The 19,334-nt window shown below is 38.2% G+C and overlaps 1 protein-coding gene across 1 annotated transcript; it reads right to left on the bottom strand.

The window, feature by feature from the left end:
- Positions 1 to 6,595: 6,595 nt before the first annotated feature.
- On the bottom strand, positions 6,596 to 19,334 carry LOC139724158 (uncharacterized). The gene is made up of 5 exons (XM_071635331.1): positions 19,094 to 19,334; positions 10,277 to 10,349; positions 9,676 to 9,732; positions 8,233 to 8,379; positions 6,596 to 7,426 (listed from the first exon to the last, which is right to left on the bottom strand). Exons 1-5 carry the CDS (start codon positions 19,117 to 19,119, stop codon positions 6,596 to 6,598), a joined length of 1,134 nt encoding a protein of 377 aa, XP_071491432.1. The 5' UTR covers positions 19,120 to 19,334.

Below are 19,334 nucleotides of genomic sequence, written 5' to 3' on the forward strand. Positions count from 1 at the left end.
TGTGAAGCATTCTGAATTAACGCATTTTGCTTGTGTACGTGTGTGCATCCGTATAAATGTTTGTGCGTCACAGTGTGTTATACTCGCAAAATTCCACAGAAATAGATATAAATTGTGTGCAACAATGCCGCAAACAAATTGCACTCTTTGTATATTGTGCTGTTTAGATGAGGGGCCAAGGTGAAAGATCTACTATTAGATATAGCATGATTCCGAGGCTGCATTTTTTTAGGTCGTGTCAAGTCCAATAAGGCACGAGCTATTATTGGCGTTAAACATTGAACATTTTCGGGAATATCATGACAGTAGATCCAAGAAAAATTTCTATGCATTCCCAGCGCTATTGTGGTTATTGATTGTCATCATTCCTTAGTCTCCTAAAAGTGCGTCAGCCATTTAGAAATGAAACGTCATAGCGACTTCGCCGTATATAGCTGTCAGTTTTCAGAAACGCTTATTCAACGAGATTTTGATTGTTCATAATATCCGTATATGCCTTTCTGGCATTGACGCGGGATGATGTTTAATGGGGGGGGGGGGGGGGGAGGGGGTCGAGAAGCCCGTCCTCCTGTTCAACACTCACACTTCTCGAAAGAATACAATAGATAAGTAAATAAACTGAATACAAAGCCGGCTCTTCCATCATGTCCATGCGTTCGACGCGTGCACCGTGATGTTATACCACAATCACGTCATGTCACACGCGTGTGTGTCTCTCTACCAGCCATGTGAAGCTAAATGCTCGTTCATCCGTAAAAAAAAGACAATGCATTTGAAGTTGTAATATAAGTATAGATGATATCATACCGCTCAGATGACTATTTCCGCCATAATGCCACAACTTTTGAAAATTCCTTCTCTATTCTCATTACAAAGAATCAAGCGTTTCCTAATAAACCATTTTTAGTTTACCATTTGCAGATGAAACAAAAACCCAGCAGTATAGCGTTTTCAAATAGTTCTAAAATATGAGTTAGGGATAGAAACAACCAATGTAAAAGTTAGAACCAGTATAGTCGCTGTCATAAGTATTGTATAGAATATACAAAATGTTAACAATAGTTGTAATAAGAATGTTTCCAGACTAAACCGGCTACAGTTATGGTTTAATGAGAAAAATAGTGGTATATCCTTATATTTTAGGCTTTTTGCAAAATTTTTCTGTGGTAGAATTTTTTTGTAATACAACTGACCTAATATACACAATCCTCATATGCATAAAAAGTGATATCTTGAACACTTTTTTTTTTAATCACTGCTCCCAAAGCTAAACACTATTTTTCACAAACCTATCGGCTTTGTATTAAAAGATGTTATGGAAAGAAAATAACACAAGATATATCATACCATTATGTAGAGTAAATGATTACCTCTAAAAGCAATGAGCATTTCGATTTAATGAAGAAGAAAAGAAACTGCCCCCCCCCCCTCTCTCTCTAAGAGTCATTTGTAATTCTTACCATGAAGGTGTACGTAAAAAAACACAACAACAGCAGCAACGACAATCCTTACCATCGTAATGTTGTCATTTGGTCTGGTAGAAGTTTGCCCTGAAATACGATATTGTACTTTCACAACAAGTATCGAAACCAGAAATCTCGATATTCAATTCTTGTCCATGAGAGTATTATTCATATTATTCTTCATTATATAATTATATCAAGGTATATGAGTGTATGGTCACGCGTGGAATCGCGGCGTCAAATCATAACTCGCTCCATGATGCTGTGTACAGGATAACATGTCCTGTCTCTGTAAAAAGACGCTATTACAGGCCTGTACACGAAACTTCTCGAAGTCAAAAACTGTGGGTTTTTCCCTGGAATTACATATTTCATTGTTTGATAGCGGCAAGTCCTGATAAAAGATTGGTAAAGATACCATTGTTGCAAGGCACAATGGAGGAAGGCCAAGACAATCATAATACACCATGCAAAATGATAACTACCCAAACTTAAACCGCGAACAGCTCTGAACAAGGTCACTGATATTCCTTTGGTATTCATAATGCCCCGCATATTTCATTTTCATGAATGAGCTGTTGTTGATCCGAAGTGGAAACAAAAGTGGATGGCGCGTAAAAGAATGAAAGGCTATAATCATAGCGTAGGCCCACTGTCAGTCACTTATACTATACCTTTTTAAGTCAGCGATTTTTAATACATTTTGCAAAGATCTGTAGTTTTTTCATTTTGATGATGTTTGATGGTGCATGACACAGGAAGAAAAAATGGTTATCTGTGATATCCGTAAGCTTTGTCATAATTTTGAGACGGGGATCCCTGCTGGGTATATATCTCACATCCAATTCTACGAATACTCAGTGTACAATGGTGTACAGAAGTTTGAATGGCGCTATCGGAGGTGATTTTGCACGGTCTAATTCATATACCATTGTGACACATCCAATAGTGCAGTCGAGATGGTGAACTCAATCACACCGATTGTCCTGAGGTTTTTAAGGAATGAACGATTTCTGAAATTCAAGACTGAATAGATATATAGAGAAATCAGTCTATTTCAACAGCAACGGGGTGGGGTGAAGGGAAGGAGGGGAGAGGCAATGGAATACTTTAGTAAATGGGATTGCAACACGGTTTTTTTTTTTATTTCAAAGAGCAAACGTGTTCTTTGAAGGTACAATTTATCGTAATCTTCTTGAGTATCGATGGTTACTAAACCCTCATTTAAAGTGCAATGCCAATCCAAAATCAATGGAGTAACTTTACAATGTGAAAGCAAACGGTAGAAGTTTTACATTGAAAAAAAAAACCAACAAAAACGGACGTGATGTATATATTCATGAGAAGTGATAGCATTTTGCTTTTCAATTGCGGCATGTTATCACTGAATGATGTGAATACATCACATGATATATACTTAATATAACTTTATCTCTCTGTTATGATTGTATATTTTATGTATACAGTATATACATACATCTATATAGAAGTACACACGCACACACACACACATATTCACATTGTGATATATATATGTATATATATGTATATATATGTATATATATGTATATATATGTATATATATATATATATATATATATATATATATATATATATATCAATTGTTTGCATTGACAGATCGATATCAAGATGGATAGACATTTTCTTGTGACGTATGAAGCGTATGCGATTTCGTAATCCGGATGTGTAACTATATACAATGTACTCAATTTAACATGCACTTTGTATACCACACTAACATTCTCACAGAATCAGAGATACAAAAGACAAGCACAAGAACCTTAATTTCGATTTTTTATATATTTTATTTGCTGATAGCAAAACATGGTAATCTGCATATAGTTTATCAAGATACATGCTGAGATGCAATAAGTTAACTGACACGTAAAATGCTGTGTATTTCACTTGTATAAAATGCCTCTGGGTAATAAGTACAATAATAATTACGTATGTATAGCCGCTCAAACAAGAGCAAACAATATTTTTCGGTGGATGTCCTCTTGGATAATGCAATAGTTTCACTAAATAAGTCAACTGTTATAACACAGAATGTCACTGGTAAATTTTGTTTGTGAGTCTGAAGGGATTAAATTTGTTCAAAGTAGAGAAATGATTGCACTTTGAAAAGTAAGAAATATCCGTAAGCAATTACGGCGCTGTTATAGTATTGATAGCATATTTAATACAGTATATGCATGCACAGGTTTCAGGTTTCATCGAATCATAATGGTGATACTGATGATGACCGATAACGACGAATTTTCACAAAATTTGGGGAAGATGACCCTGTTAAATGTAATACTGATGTCAGTGAGTTGGAACTGCACGTGGAAATACGAGATTCGGTGTAACGACAGCATAAAGAATCAGAATATATTCTTACAAAAGCGCATAATAATTATGGACAAAGGAGCTATTACGTAAAAGATGTACCCGCTAACACGTCCATATTTAGTCATAATTATTATCCAATATACCGATATTCAGATACGATCAAATGTTACTCGTGATCCAATCCAGATATATTCAAGCACATTATACAAGCAAAATGTGTAATCAGAGGCCGCGTATTGCTCGATCGAAGTATGTTATACCCATGCAAGCACTTCACATAAAATATCATGATTAAAAACGAGAGAAACAGACTGCACACGTACAAATTAACATAGACACTCTCATACCCACTATGACATTGTCTTCTTCTCACTGCGTCAAACAAAACTAATAATTGTCCGCAGTTCTTGTCATCAGTTTTCTCTCCGACGCAAAAAGATCTGGCTTATAAAACATGTCAGTACTTATGTCAACATGTAAGGGAAGAAACGTCCCCATGTCTGATTAATACGGAGGTCGCGGATATTGGTGCTTCAGAAAAAACAAACAAAAGGTTATATAAACAAACTCACCTTCATTATACCGGACTTAACTAAAGATTGGAAAAGTGACGTCCTTCACTATATCACTGTTCACAATAATAGAAAGACCATGTGAACTATTTGTGGATTAATCACATAGTTTTGAAGGTCACCAACGAATACGTTATTACAATCGAAATAAACATGATATACGTATGTCATTATATTGTCAAGCACATGTTCCAGTACTTGATGTCTTGATTCCGCGGAATTAAAAACACGCGAAAGTCTTCTGACACGGCCAAGCGCGAAAAATTAGTAGCGCGAAAATATCCACTTTTACAGTATATAAATGAGAGGGGGGAGGGTGACGAGTAACCAAAAATATAATTCGTCAGTGTCATATAAAAATTTTCGCGTGATTTGCTATGGAAGTCAAATGGTCCGGAAGTGAAGAGGGTATATGGTACATACAACAGAGCCAGAGACAAAACAAAAGAAAAACAAGACAAGAAAGAGAAAAGACCACCAGACAGACGGACAGCCAGCCAATCAGACAGACAAACGGACGGAGAGATATATAAAGAGTAGAGAGAGAAAAAAAAATCAGCTTTGCTGCAAGTTTACAATATCTGCACTTTTGATAAACATTAACTAAAAACTCCAGATGATTTTAAGTTAGCATAGTATATGATTGTCATAGGGAAAAAAAGTCATTTCAAGCCAACCCCTTAAAGTTTTCTCATTGACTGATTCATCATAATATTGCACAATGATGTTCTCACTTGACAACAGAGTGACGAGATGAAATAAGACAAGGGAATTGCAAAATGAGTACTTTAACTTCTAAATCCGAGATCTTGACACTCCGAGTATGTCATAATCTCTACATTTCCTGTACTTTATCGTCCTATTAGTCAGGATTACTACTTTGTTCACTGCATATAGATTTGCTCATGACGTCTATGTTTTATCATTCCACTTCGTCATTATTTTTTTTTATATCCTGAATGATTCAACATTTCAATCATGAGCAGAGCAAAGGTGTTTTCAGTGCCTCTGCAAAATGAAAGACAGACAACCCATAAATGGAATAACATGTTTTTAGGCTTAAAGGGATCGTATAGTTTTTGTTGAGACCTAACTTCATTTTTCTAACATTTTTTGGTGAGATAATGAGAAACATCTTATGAAATATGAAAGAGCATGTAAGTCCATCGCATGAGGAATTCAACATTTATTTGATGAAAATTGGTTTTAAAATGGCTGAGACATCCAAAACAGAGCGATTCAATAAAGTGTGGGACCCACATTTTATTACGATCGCTTTGTTTTACTTTGTTTTTGGATATTTCAGTCATTCCAAACCCGATTTTCATCGAATAAACTTTGAATTCCTCTTAAAATGGTATGCTCTGTACTATTTCATAGGTGTTTTCTTGGTATCTCACAAAAAGTTAAAAGCCCAATTTTCATCTCCACCAATACTGTACTATCCCTTTAAGTATAGAGACACAAAATGTGCAGAAATGACCGAGTTTTATTGTTTTTCATGCGTCATTGATGGAGTTAACATTCGTCATTATGACTGTATCATATTATCACTTATCATAAAATTTACACATTTTGTTTTACTGTTATCACCACTAAAAGTATACTTGGGGTAAAGATGGTGTTGGGTTACCATGGTAACCAAGAGGAGTGGTCCTGAAAAGGTTGATAAGTGCGTGAAGGAACTACGATCGATGGATGATGTACCTCCAATTATTCAATCTCATTTGCTTACACTCCATGACTGGTAATCTATGACTTGGTTTCAGCCAGAATGTCTTCCACTTCTCTCGCAAGTCTTGTTCAATTAGCCCTGCTTTACAGGTTTCTGATCGGTCATCCACGAGGGGTGAATCAGTCCTCTCGTATGAGGGTTACAAATAAGTTTGGGGCAGCCCACCGGAGTGGATTTTTATTTGAATTTCTTCAAGAAAAATCCAACGTTGCTGCTAAAACCTGTCACTAACTTTTAATCCCTTATAGTCTGCAATGAGCAAGAGATAGCTTGCTTGGCAACCTGTTCCTTAACTCATCACTGTGATTGTTTCCCCTCGATTCCGCATCTTATAGGGAGGAGGTGCCTGCATGGCTCACGTGTAGGTAAAATTCCTCCATCATAGTGGTGCATCCCCTGCGTCAGATTGATGTTATATTTCGACAAGTTTGTTGTTACTGCCAGATATATGAACCGCCATAAAACTGTCTTTACATTGTGCGTGACCTGGAGCGCGTGGATCCACGCCTCCTATACATCTGCCAAAGGCGATTATGACAGACATTCGTAAATGCTCTTGTTCGCGTCGATTCTTCCGTTGTTGTTGTCGCCCCTTCGTCGGTCGAAGTCGCAAACTGTACCCTCGGCGACCGGAGATTCCCGTCGCCAACGGCAGCGGATATCGACGGAACAGCGGACGATTCTGCTTCCCCAGCATCTGATGACTCCAATCGTAAAGGTGACGGTGGTTGAGGACGGGTGGACATCGTTGTAGCAGATTCCTTTCGATCCGGACATGAGGAGTTTTTCTCGCCGTGGAAGTTTTCGGTGATCGATGATCGTCCCGAATCGGGCTCCCGCTTTTCCAGGACAATTTCCGCTAAATCGCATCGATCGGATACGTCGTACTCGTTGAGGATGAATCCGGCGTTGTCCACAGCCACAACATCGCATCCGCTGTCTGTCCTAGACAGGACACTCTTGTTGCTCTCAGAATGCCCTCCTTGTGTCATCTTCCCATCGTCACTCCCACCAGATCTGGCTTGCCTCTTCTTCTTCATCTCAACCCTGTGATCGTAGTAACAGCGGCGACGCTGCCTTGCCGCTCGACGCCGCTCTTTTTTCATTCGCCGCTTCGTCATGAAGTTTGGGCAGACGTCGGGCTCCTCGGGGAGGAACTCGGAGAAGTTTTCGCGGACGTAGAGCTCGTCGTCCTCCTCATCGTCGCTGACTCCGTTCAGGTGTGGACCAAGGTGGCAGCAATTGCAACAACAGAAGCAGAAACAACAGCAGGTGGCACCAAAACAACATGTGAAGAGATTCTGAGAAGGAGAAACAAGAAAAGAGAATGTGCAAATGATAGCCATGATGCATGGTGTATTGCACCTCCAAGTCAAGCACGATGTTGCGAAAAAACCAACAACAAATAAACAAACAGACAAACTCCATGTACAAATCAATAAATGAATGCATAAAAGCAAATAAAATAATAAATCGAAATGAATTAATGACGAAGTAAGCGATTTCAAAATTAATTGTAGTCGAACTGTCCGCAAAATGAATCTGAAAACTGACCATAGATATTGAGTTTTGTTTGCCATTTTCCTAAATGACGAGCATAATGTGAGCAGTTTTGGAGTGGGTTTATTTTTGTGCATCTGTGCTTTCGTTTTGAAAGGTCTTTCTCTTTCCGGTAAACATTTCCAAGTTCAAGGAGGTCTTGAGCTGAAGAAGAGAGAAACTATTATGCGCAAATTAAAAGCAAATATTGAAAAGCTTGCCGGAAATGTTTGCTCAGCTGGAAAATGCTCGACTCTCCCAGGCATTTATAGAGGAAATATACCGGGAATTCTACGGAAATACCCTGCATTGTCGTCTTCACACGTAAATATCAGAAGAAAACGTCAGAAGAAAATGTTACTAAAAGCAAGAATGGGCCTATGACCCCTATCAAGCAGACTAGTCTTGTTCTTTGGCGTCCAACATCTTATCCAAGAGTGTTCATGACCAAACTCTTACAAATTTTAAGGACATAATAAAGGTTAGTTGATTCGGTCTTTGAGGCAGTGTATGGTTCGTCTATATTACCAGTGGGGTTAGGTGTGGCATATTGTTCACGCCAACTTACCCTGATGAATGCGCCGCGCTTTTCGATGGACTCTGGCGAGAATTTGTCGATGAACCTAACCCACCAGCTCACCGACCCGTGCTCGTCGTAGATTCGCTTCAGCGCGGGATCTCCCAGCACACGATACGCCTTCTCAACCTCCTTTGTCTGAGAAATTAAAACAAAATAACAAAATAAAAGAAATTAGCAAAAAGAACTCATTCATGCTGAAACGAATTAAAGGGCCATATCATTTTCCTCATTTTCTTAGGAAAAAAATGATATCAAACAGAAAATCTGAGTATTCATATCTTGGATTTCCAACCAACCAATGCCCAAAATGGATTAAGAAGACCAACAAAGTATTGACTGGCTGTGTGATGGTTTTGGTTGGATAGGCATGACTAGACATACGTATAAATAACGCACTTTGTGCATATTGATGTAATAAAACGAAGTTGTGCCTTGTTTGAAAGTTGTGAACATAAATTACTCGTAATTCCACGTGTCCGAGAAATCTACATTGATTCTGAATGTTCAACTTTTTACCATGTTGAATGTTCTATCCACCAGATAACTATTAAACTTCGGCAGTCATTAAAAACACTGAGTGCACCGAGTTGTTATAATTATCCCAGAAAAAAAATACGATCACTCTACTGAAGAGTTGTGTGTACACAGGTCAGAGTAGCCATCCAGTGACTAACAATAATGGCCAGTGCGCAGCGACGTACGGTGACGTTAATCTACGCGTTTCTCCTCGCACGTACACCATGATCTCTACTGCATTTCCCCCAACATTGATTTCTATATAAGATTTTACACACTCTCTGATTGAACGGCGTTTCGATCAAAAGGCCAAACGACGATGGTTGTTATAATTATTGTGACTATCAATGGCAGATGAACCATTACGCGATATGAACACGTGAATGGAATGTAACTTGTTTTGCACATGTATACAGCGCACATAATGTCTCCCTCACCCCCCCCCCCCCTTCATCGAGTTGGACAATATTAGAAGCCATCATATTAATAGCCATGCTACAGGAGTTATAAATATATCAGGAGTTCACAATCGTAAGATCATGACGAGAAGTGATGTTTTAATTATATAGAGGCACACTCATGGAGAATTAGGCCTACAGATTACATTTACGAACATACAGTTAAAAACTTAGAATAATGTGTGTGTGTTGGGGGGGGGGGGGGCGCTCTGGACCACACTGAAAATTTGCATTTCGTTAATCAGTAAAAATAGACCAAGATGTAACCGGGATCTTCAAAAAAAAAAAAAAGGTAAGTTCCGTGTAGGTTCCGCTGAAGTAGTGGTCTCTGAGCTGCATCCGGGTTACGCATCGATTCCGCTATTAAAACCAACGGACTTCGCGCCACTCTACACGCACGCACTCTGAGTGCCTCCTTGTATGGAGGCGGGTCTGGTTTGAAACCCATGCTACATACCTTCCTCTTACAGCCAGTTCCTCCCTCGCTGGCTTCCTGTCTGTATTGCTTCGACAACTATGTAGAGAACAGCGAGAGGAAGGAGATTAGATATTGATGAATGAATCTCGTTTTGTCATATCGTTGAGACATTGTGAATGATGTGACACGGCGGTGAAATATTTACAGCTGTGAGAAGAAAACAGTAATATCAACCTCCTAACATTAATATCACAAGTATCGAAGGGCAAGAAGGTGGAAGCTATACCTCCACTAACAATCGATCTGCTTTGATAACAGCATGAGTAGCATTTCATTCCTTATTAGTGAATAATTGAAGTACTATATACAGAGGTCTGTGATTTTGTGACATAATAAAGTATTCAGGAGCTTGATGATATCCGACTGATGTTCACGTATTGTTTCCTGCGACCACTTGAGATCGCCCGCACGATATTCCCCTTCGATATAGCGTTACTAAAACCACATTTTTAAAACTTTCTTTTTGTTTTTAAAGAACTTTCTTTTTTAGAACTTTCCCTTTTTTAGAACTTTCCCTTTTTTAGAACTTTCCCTAATACGGAGAAAGACCATCCCATCGTTGCAGAAAGTCGTTACTTACTCTTTGATATGCCTCGTGAATTTCCTCTTCACTAGCCTTCTTCGTCAGTCCGAGAATCACGTAAAGTGAGACCCTGTGAGAAACGAAACAGCAACCAAAAACAAAGGAATAAGAGCATGAGAAAACACTCGGTGTTTTTGTTGGAGAAGGAACGTGCTTTAGTCGTGTCTATATGGCGCGACGTCAAAATGGTTGACTGGTTTAGAATAACTCATTGTTGGTGAAAATCATTAAAGCATTACGTGCCCATATGCATGGCAAACTGCAGCGTGCAACACGATACCATATTCTGTATCTTCTCTGTCCTCTTTCCCGAGCATATAGTAATCATCACCACTCTGTTATAGTAGGTTCACCTCCCTGGTTATAGGTCCTTTAAAGAAGAAAAAAAGTTCAGTCTGGGTCACTTAATTGCGTGACAGGCCTTCAATCCCGATGATCTAATTATATACATTAACTTATATATACCACAATAGCAGATTGCACTGTGACAACAATTAGCTTTTAGAACTTCCGTTGGTTATAGTACAGATATCGTGCCAATTTTTACTGTTTTTTATTGTTGTTTCAATAATCATTGCCTGAAACGTGGGCTAGCATTTGTCCTTATTCTGATTTCCGAACCAGTCTGTCAGTGTGGTAGTTTCCATCTATATGAATTTGGGAATTAATGAGGCACTGACCTCAGAACAGGAAAATAAAACACATTTCTTTTTAAAAAAAAAAGAAAAAAAAAGAGAATTTGTCATGCGCACTCTCTTATCAAGGCCAATAAGACCGTATTTATACAGTCTATCTTACGATTCTGAAGCATGAAAGCAATACCGTAAGGAAAGCCCCCCCCCCCCCACACACACACAATGATTTTCACCTTATGTCGTGATTGTTGTCAACTGTTATAATCATCTATCAATATTGTGTGTGAATTCATTATACAATACATATGATAATTCCTATATTGAAAATGAACAAAGAAATGCGTATATGTAAAACAGAATGGCATTGATCATTTTGCCTCCTTTTGTTTGATGAATAAATTGCAGACCTATAAAATGAACACTGAGTCAGCCTTGGAATGCATCTAGGGTGGTGCCTCGATTTTTGCCACCCCCTCCCCACTATACTATAGAAAATCAACATGGCATTTCACGTAGTTTATCATACCCGACATAATTACACATAGTTATATCGGTACTACCATAATTCACACTTTCCGGGGTTTTTTCCCCTACGACATTGTGATAAAGGGAAAATTTATATAGACAATCTATATTTCAACTTTCCCATTTAGTGTGTCTTAAATGGTCTGGAAGCATTTGATAACTTAAGAAATGTCTGGAATTGATGTATATGATGTGTTGAAAAGAGAAGCAATGGAGAAAAGCAAAGCAAAAGGTAATGGTCACCACGCCTGATGGTCATCGAACTTGAGGCAAGGAATTCCGGAAATTGAGTAATGCAAGCTGTTCCCCTTTCACTTTTCATTCAGTTTGGCAGAGAGTTTTGTTTATCTCTTTGTTTGTTTCTCTTTATAACACCAATGACACAGAGAGATGATCCACCCAGTCTCTTGGGCTTTGCGATTTTGTTTCATTTCTCAAATCCTTTCAGGATTGTGAGCGGTGGTGCCATCACATCTAATCCTCTCATTTAGTGCTTTGCATATTATGCCTTTATGCCTTACTTGGCACGTTGAAAAGTTAAGTAGGTCCTACGTGCACCACAGTAACTTACTAGTACAAATAAAAAAATGTATTCCATGTCGTAAAGTTTTTACTGTGCGTACGTGTGCTTGTGTGAGTGCGTGCGTGGATATTAGTAAGTGGTAAATGGTACGGTTATATCAATATATACATAACTACACAAGAAAAGGCGCTAACTAACCACAAGCTAAAAGAAGACACTTTTGGTCGTAACGATGTTATGAAGATTAGGGACAGTTAGGAGGAAAAAAAAATGAGTAGGCCTAGGCCTAATTAGTATAAATAATATGTCTGTATTTCAAATGCACGTATTTTCAATGCGCGAACTCGTGTGTTATACGATTAGAGATAAAAGGGTTGGTAAGTAATGACTTTTGTTTGGGAGTATTTTAGAAGCGTATTGATCTTGGTTCATTTCAGTTGCCGTCGCCCTATCAGACAAAGGTCAAAGAACGTCAAACGTCCCGGAAATACTCCTTCCGGTCCCCGTAACTAATGCTATTCAACAATATAGTTGCTATATATCCCAAACAGCCCTGAAATACACAATTGAAAGGGCCTGTTGTATCTTCACTGTCCTTTACACGCGATTGATTGCATAAAACCTTTCTATATTTTAGGATCAAAATCAAGTTTGCAAAATAACCTACTATGAAGAAATTAAATATGCTACAAGACATTTCCAGAGATGAGGAAGAGTCACTTGGAAACTTGATCACAATAGAATAGGGAAATACTGCCCTGGTGACGTGCTATCATGTTACAATTATATCTTCATTGTTACTAGTAGTTTATTTGTTTTATGGGGATACACACATTAGCACAAGAAGACACTACAGGCTGCACACATCTTTTCCATTGTATACATGCCGACAACAAACTTTCGTCAAAACGCAAACAATTAAATAAACATAAGAAGGTCAAACATCATCAATACACTCTAGAAAAGGAAATGATAAATCACCACTCTAAATGCCACTCCTCCAAACTTTTTGCAAAATGACGTTGAAATCAAATACTCAAAATGTTTGATTTTATATTCTTAAATGGTAGTTCAAAATATCGAAAGCTAAATTTAACATTGCGAGTGTTAAATTTAACACTGTATACAAAAGGTTGGTGGAGTGATAACATTTACCTCTGCTATTTTTTAGAGTGTACCATGACTTTTTCATGACTCTTTTCACAGAAGTGTCATCCCGCCACAATATAGGTCATACATACAAAGTTTATTTCATAGAAGAAGAGCATAATACAGTGTCCTCCTTATAGTCTCCCTTCAATGGCCTAGGAGGTGAACGGTGGCGATTTTTCGCTAATTCTCTACTCATCTCCCACACGAGATACAGGTTGAAAAGCTGGAAAAGAAATTACTTATAGCAAAGATGTGGAAGACATGGAGGATGCCTATGTCCAAAACAAAAGCCATCTTGAACTCTTCCAAAGGGTGAAGAATCTATAAAGCTTGAGATAGAGATAAAAAGCTTCTGGCAGCTACGAACAAATAAGGCATAGGCCCCATGAGAAGAGGTTTATAATAAAGTGTTGGGAGGAACACTTCTGCACTCATCTTGATACTCCAAGAGATGAGAATGTACTCTAACCCATTCCAGACTCCCCCCCCCCCCACTAAACAAAGGAGGAAACTAAACCCTTCACATTAGCAGAAGTGGAAGGTGCAGTCAAGTCCCTCAAGATTAACACAACATGTAGATGGGATGAAATAGCTGCTGAAACCCTAAAAAGCAGAAGGCAATCCAATGAGCCAGCTAGCTGCTACTAAAAATCATCAGTGCTGCAAGGAAAGGAGGTAAAACACCTGAAGACTGGAGCAAAGGCCTCATAACTCCAGTTTTCAAGAAGGGAGACAGACTCAGACCAAGCAATTACAGAGCCATCACCCTGCTTTCCATCCCAGGGAAAGTATTCTGTAGAATGATCTTCAACAGAATTCAGGACACCATTGACAGCTAGGTATACTTGACTAAAGAAAAATTTGGTTTTCGGCAGTCACGTGCCGCGACATGCAGAAGTATATTATGAAAATGTGTTGTGCGGCAAATCATTGAAAAGGCCAAAGAAAAGAACGTTGCTCTTCACTAGAATTTTGCAGATTTCAATGAAAGATGCGCTCCATCGGCCAGAGGTAGACAAGGTAATGGTAGATCGAATTGAGAGCATGAAAATAAACAAACAGAATGATGCTCCGTCATTGTCAACGGGTAGATCACAGGCTGGTATAAAGTTTGAGGGAGTTACAATTGTATAGACAAGGATTCGTCTTTCCCCAGCCTCTTCAACTTGTTTCTTCAATTTATAAGGAAAGATCTCCAAAATTCAGACAGTAGAATACGAATGGGCGACATGCCATGTGCATTAACAACATCTAATATGCAGATGACGCCACACTGAAGAGCCTTGACTTTGAGAAGCTACAGGTATCAACAAACGAATTGGAAAATGCATGCAGCACGTGGGATTTGAAAATCGAAGCCAGCAAATGCAAAGTCATGTCACAGACAAAACGTTTATCTCTGCATTTTATAGTAATCATCAACAAAGTTGCTGATGGCTTTGTCTTCTTGGGCAGTAACATGCATTCATTCATTCATTCATTCATTCATTCATTCATTCATTCATTCATTCATTCATTCATTCATTCATTCAAACTTTATTTTCACTCAGTGACAGACGATGTGAAATGTCGTACCAGATTAGAGCTGCTTGAGCATTTGGTAGGCTGAAAAGTACCACGTTGGCCAACCAGATTATCCCCATATCACTCAAAGTAAGAATATACAAAGCAATTATCCTCCCTATTGCCATCTACGGTACTGAGTCTTGGACACTACGCCAAGCTGACCAACGTCAATTAGACACCTTCGAAATGAGATGCCCACGAGTAATTCTTGGTGTAAGCCTCATTGACAAGATCAGGGAATGATGAAATTAGGCAGAGGCTTCATCCTATTCCAACACCATCTGTGATGAAGTCATCAAAAGACAACGGAAAATGGTTTGGTCATATAGTTCGTATCACGCTCTCAAATATAATAATAATAATAATAATAATAATAATAATAATGATAACTGACAGTGCTTATATAGCGCATAACACATAGTGATAATGTCCCTATGCACTCAAAAAATGAAAAGATTGTAACAAGAACATATAATTCCAATTACAGTGATGGTACCGAGCTTCATTTTGCTTACACTGTAAACAAATGCGTTTTCAAGGCAGACTTGAATCTATTTATATCAGTGATTTGTCTCAATTTCTAAGGTAAATTATTCCATAAGACAGGGGCATTAAATGCAAATGTTCGTTCTCCGTAAAATTTGGTTCTTCTGTTTGAAATAACAAACAAATCTTTACTTTTTGATCGTAGGTTTCTTTCTGGTGTGTAGATTTGAAGTAGCTCCCTTAGATAATGTGGAGCAAACATATAGAAACATTCAAATGCTAATAACAGGATCTTAAACTGTATCCGATTTTTCACTGGAAGCCAGTGTAAGCTTCTTAAAACTGGTGAGATTTGTTCATGTTTCTTGATTTTGGATACCACTCGTGCAGCAGAGTTTTGTATTGATTGTAATCTGCGTATATGTTTGACCGGTAATCCATAAAGTGAACCATTACAAAAGTCAAGGTGGCACATGACAAAAGCATGAACTAGTTGTTCTGCAGTGTGTTTGTCAATGAACTCGCGAATTTTCCCAATTTTATAAAGTGCGAGTGAAGCAGAGCGACATTTTTGCGACACAAAATTTTCCATGAGTAATTTATCATCCAATATCACACCCAAATTTCTGCAAGTGTGTGCTGCATGGATTGTAGTACCGTCAAAATCAAGAGACTGTATAGATTCTACTGCTCGAAAACGCGAAGAGATATGGAGAAATTCTGTTTTGGCGCTGTTCAACTTCAGCCCATTGAGTACCGATCCCATTCCAAGCCTTCAAGAATGACTTTCTAAGAAGAGACCACCATAAGGACGTTCTCCAGCCCACTTGGCTGAGGAGAGACCAAATCGAAAGAGACTTGGGTATTCCCCTGAAAGAGTCTGAACATCAAGCCCAAAGAAGACCAAACTGGAAAAGGATCACTTCTCGCAGGAGAGAAAAGGGACACACTGTACGTCCTATTATATGAAATTAAGTCAAATAAGTCAATCCCTCATGATGTATCACCATATTATCAACAAAATTATTGTAAGTATAGGTGCTACATTTGATACGTCATAAATAATTGAAATATGGAGCAAATAGCTAATTGCAGATATTACTGTTTGTTGTATACTCAGTTCTTGTCATTTGCAATATTGTGAGTACCGGTCTATGAATTTAAGCACGTGCACACACGCATGTAATTATTAACCACATAAAACACACACACACACACACACACACACACACACACACACACACACACACACACACACCCACACACACACACACACAGAGAGAGAGAGAGAGAGAGAGAGAGAGAGAGACACATGCACGAGCCCGTGCACAGACACAAAATTGATGTTATCACATGCACTGATCACATGGCAGACCGAGTTCATTCTGGCTTTTGAAAGTAATCAAAATCATTCAAAACAAAATATGCATGGAAAAGTAAGGTCTAAACCAAACCGCTCTTTTGTCTGCAATCCAATACGCAAATCACTGAAATATCGCTTAACTTGGACATGAATTATACTTCGCACACTATACCTGAATGAACTTGTGGAAGTAGCTCTTATAAAAGCAGCAGAAATATAGCTTTTGTTCTTGGTTCGATTTTACGAAGAAAACAGCATATTCTATAGTCAGCCAAAATCGCAATTTCTGTTCGATCATATCTCACAGTTTATCATGACTGCGAAGAGGGAATACGCGGTATAATAAAGCTTTATCTCAGGGTAAAATCAATCATTATTAATGGCATCCTCTCTAACCGAGTGACACAAAGATACGACAAAATTTGGAGGCCGACGGAGTTGGCACAGATAAAAGTTTATAAAACGGGAGAGAAAAGGAAAATAGAGATAGAGGGAGAGATATTCAATCGACAAGCGATATTGAGACGGGATGGAATATCACATTCTTCTCTTTTCCCTTCTCTTGTTTGGACAACAAGGACAAAATTGACGAAATTTGATGAATGAAAGAGGCGCGTGATTGCGGGCAATCATAGGAATTTCGGCATCAAGGGCGCACTGCAATCCTGTGAATGATTACAACCGAACCTAATACAAGACTCCTATATTTAATCGACTTCCAATCTGTATGAGATTGTCACAAAGTCACAATTAAAAATAAAGAGTATAGAATAAAAGGATCAGTACAGATACAGAAGGTGATCCAAGAGGATACTCGGATCACCTGTTTAACTGGACCATTCTATCTTGCACATGCAGGACGACTTTAAAACGACATAATGACGAAAATAGATTGTGTAGACAATTCAGACCAGTTGTTATATTTCCATTTTTGGCGCACTGGGAAGAAATTCGTGTTATATCAAGATATATGAGAAACTAAAACACCAAGTAAAGCGATCTTGCCATCCTCACATGCAAAAAAAAAAACAGAAGAAAAAAGATCTGAAGGCTCGGTGCTGTCGTATATGGAAGAACACATTATTAAAGGACAAGTTCACCTTCATAAACATAAGGATTGAGAGAATGCAACAATATTAGTAGAACACATCAGTGAATGTTTGAGGAAAATTGAACAATCGATGCAAAAGTTATGAATTTTTAAAATTTTTGTGTTGGAACCGCTGGATGAGGAGACTACTACAGCTTGTGAGTCATTTGCGTACAACAGTATAAAGAAAATGTATAAGAAAATTCAACATATTTTCACTTTTTTCGCATAATAAAAGAGCACTTGACTTGCCTCTTTCTAAAGGCAGGGAGAATAATATTACCCATAACATTTGTTGGTAACGAGTCAGGGGAATGTGTACTTTTTTCAAAAGATGGAATTTTGTGAAATTCTCTTTATATTTTTCTTATATTGTTGTACGCATGTGACATCGTACACTGCAGTAGTCTTCTCATCCAGCGGTTACTGCACAAAAACTTCAAAAATTCATAACTTTTGAACGGATTGTCTGATTTTCCTCAAACTTTCAATGATGTGTTCTACTAATATTGCTACTTTCTCTCAAACCTTATGTTTATTAAGGTGAACTTGTCCTTTAAACACTGAAATGCACCTTATATCGGCACTATAAGATCAGGAAACCTTGCAAACAACGAGAGAAGCTGTAGTGGTGTAACCCCAAGTGGCTCCTGGGTATAAGTTTTGTTCTTAAAGAGTGAATAAATCCGTCTTTATACTTAAGAATATCGAAGATAGGATGGGCATACATCGAAGAAAATGTGGCATAACACACACTTTCTTCGATGTATGCTACCAACAGGAGACTACAAGAATTAAAGGAACTAATAGTTTTTCACTTTCGTCATGTGCACTGTGAGTGTACTAGGAACATTGAAGGTTATTTTTTGAGAGTACTAACTGCCTCAGATAGGCATATTTTGTGATTATGTTTTGTCATTATAGATTTACTATGTATATTTCTGTTTTGTAGTAGCCTGGTACATTTTGTACATTTATATTTTTGTTGTTGTTTGAAATGAAAGTAAATAGATGAAATGAAATGAAGAAATTAGTCCTGCATCAAAATTGTTCCCTTCCAAAATATGACAGGTTCAAATTAACATTGTGTATAATAGCGTTGCAAAACGTACATCACAATACATGTACAACGTAAACTCTCGAGACGATAATAAGCAAGGCACGTATATTCTTGAGAAGGTCACTAGGATAGTGAGCACAGTCAATGAACAACTGACTACAAGGAAACTGCAGCAAATTCTAAGGACAACTTGACTAGGGAGGTGATGGATTCCCCTGATTTGATTATTTTTTCGCCGACACAAATTATTGATTGTCTTATTTTCAAACAAATTCGGATAAACTAAATAGGCCTAGAGATTACTCTCCGGATAACCACATTTTGCCTATAATGGTATGATATTTACATAACTCGCTTATGTAATTTTAAAAAAAAAATCCTCTTAAAACCAAATTTCAATCTTTCTTTACGCACCTTCTCTTGGCTCTGTGTTCGAACATGTTTCTGCTGTCTCGCTCGACGGGGACCCCTTTCTTCAAGACAGTTATATTCTTGTAAAGATGGCTGGACCCTCGTTACGTGTCTTCGGATGGTATACCGGTAGGACTGTATGGCCTGTTTAAGATGAACCCAAAAGAGATCGTATTCAAGCACCAGATTATTTACTGCTGTAAAGAGAGCGCACACTCGGAAGCTCTGATCCGCGCTGGTGGAC

Source organism: Diadema antillarum, unplaced genomic scaffold, assembly GCF_040938485.1.
Source record: "Diadema antillarum isolate AM-2024a unplaced genomic scaffold, OU_Dant_1.0 scf00000015, whole genome shotgun sequence".
Classification (NCBI taxonomy): Eukaryota; Metazoa; Echinodermata; class Echinoidea; order Diadematoida; family Diadematidae; genus Diadema; species Diadema antillarum.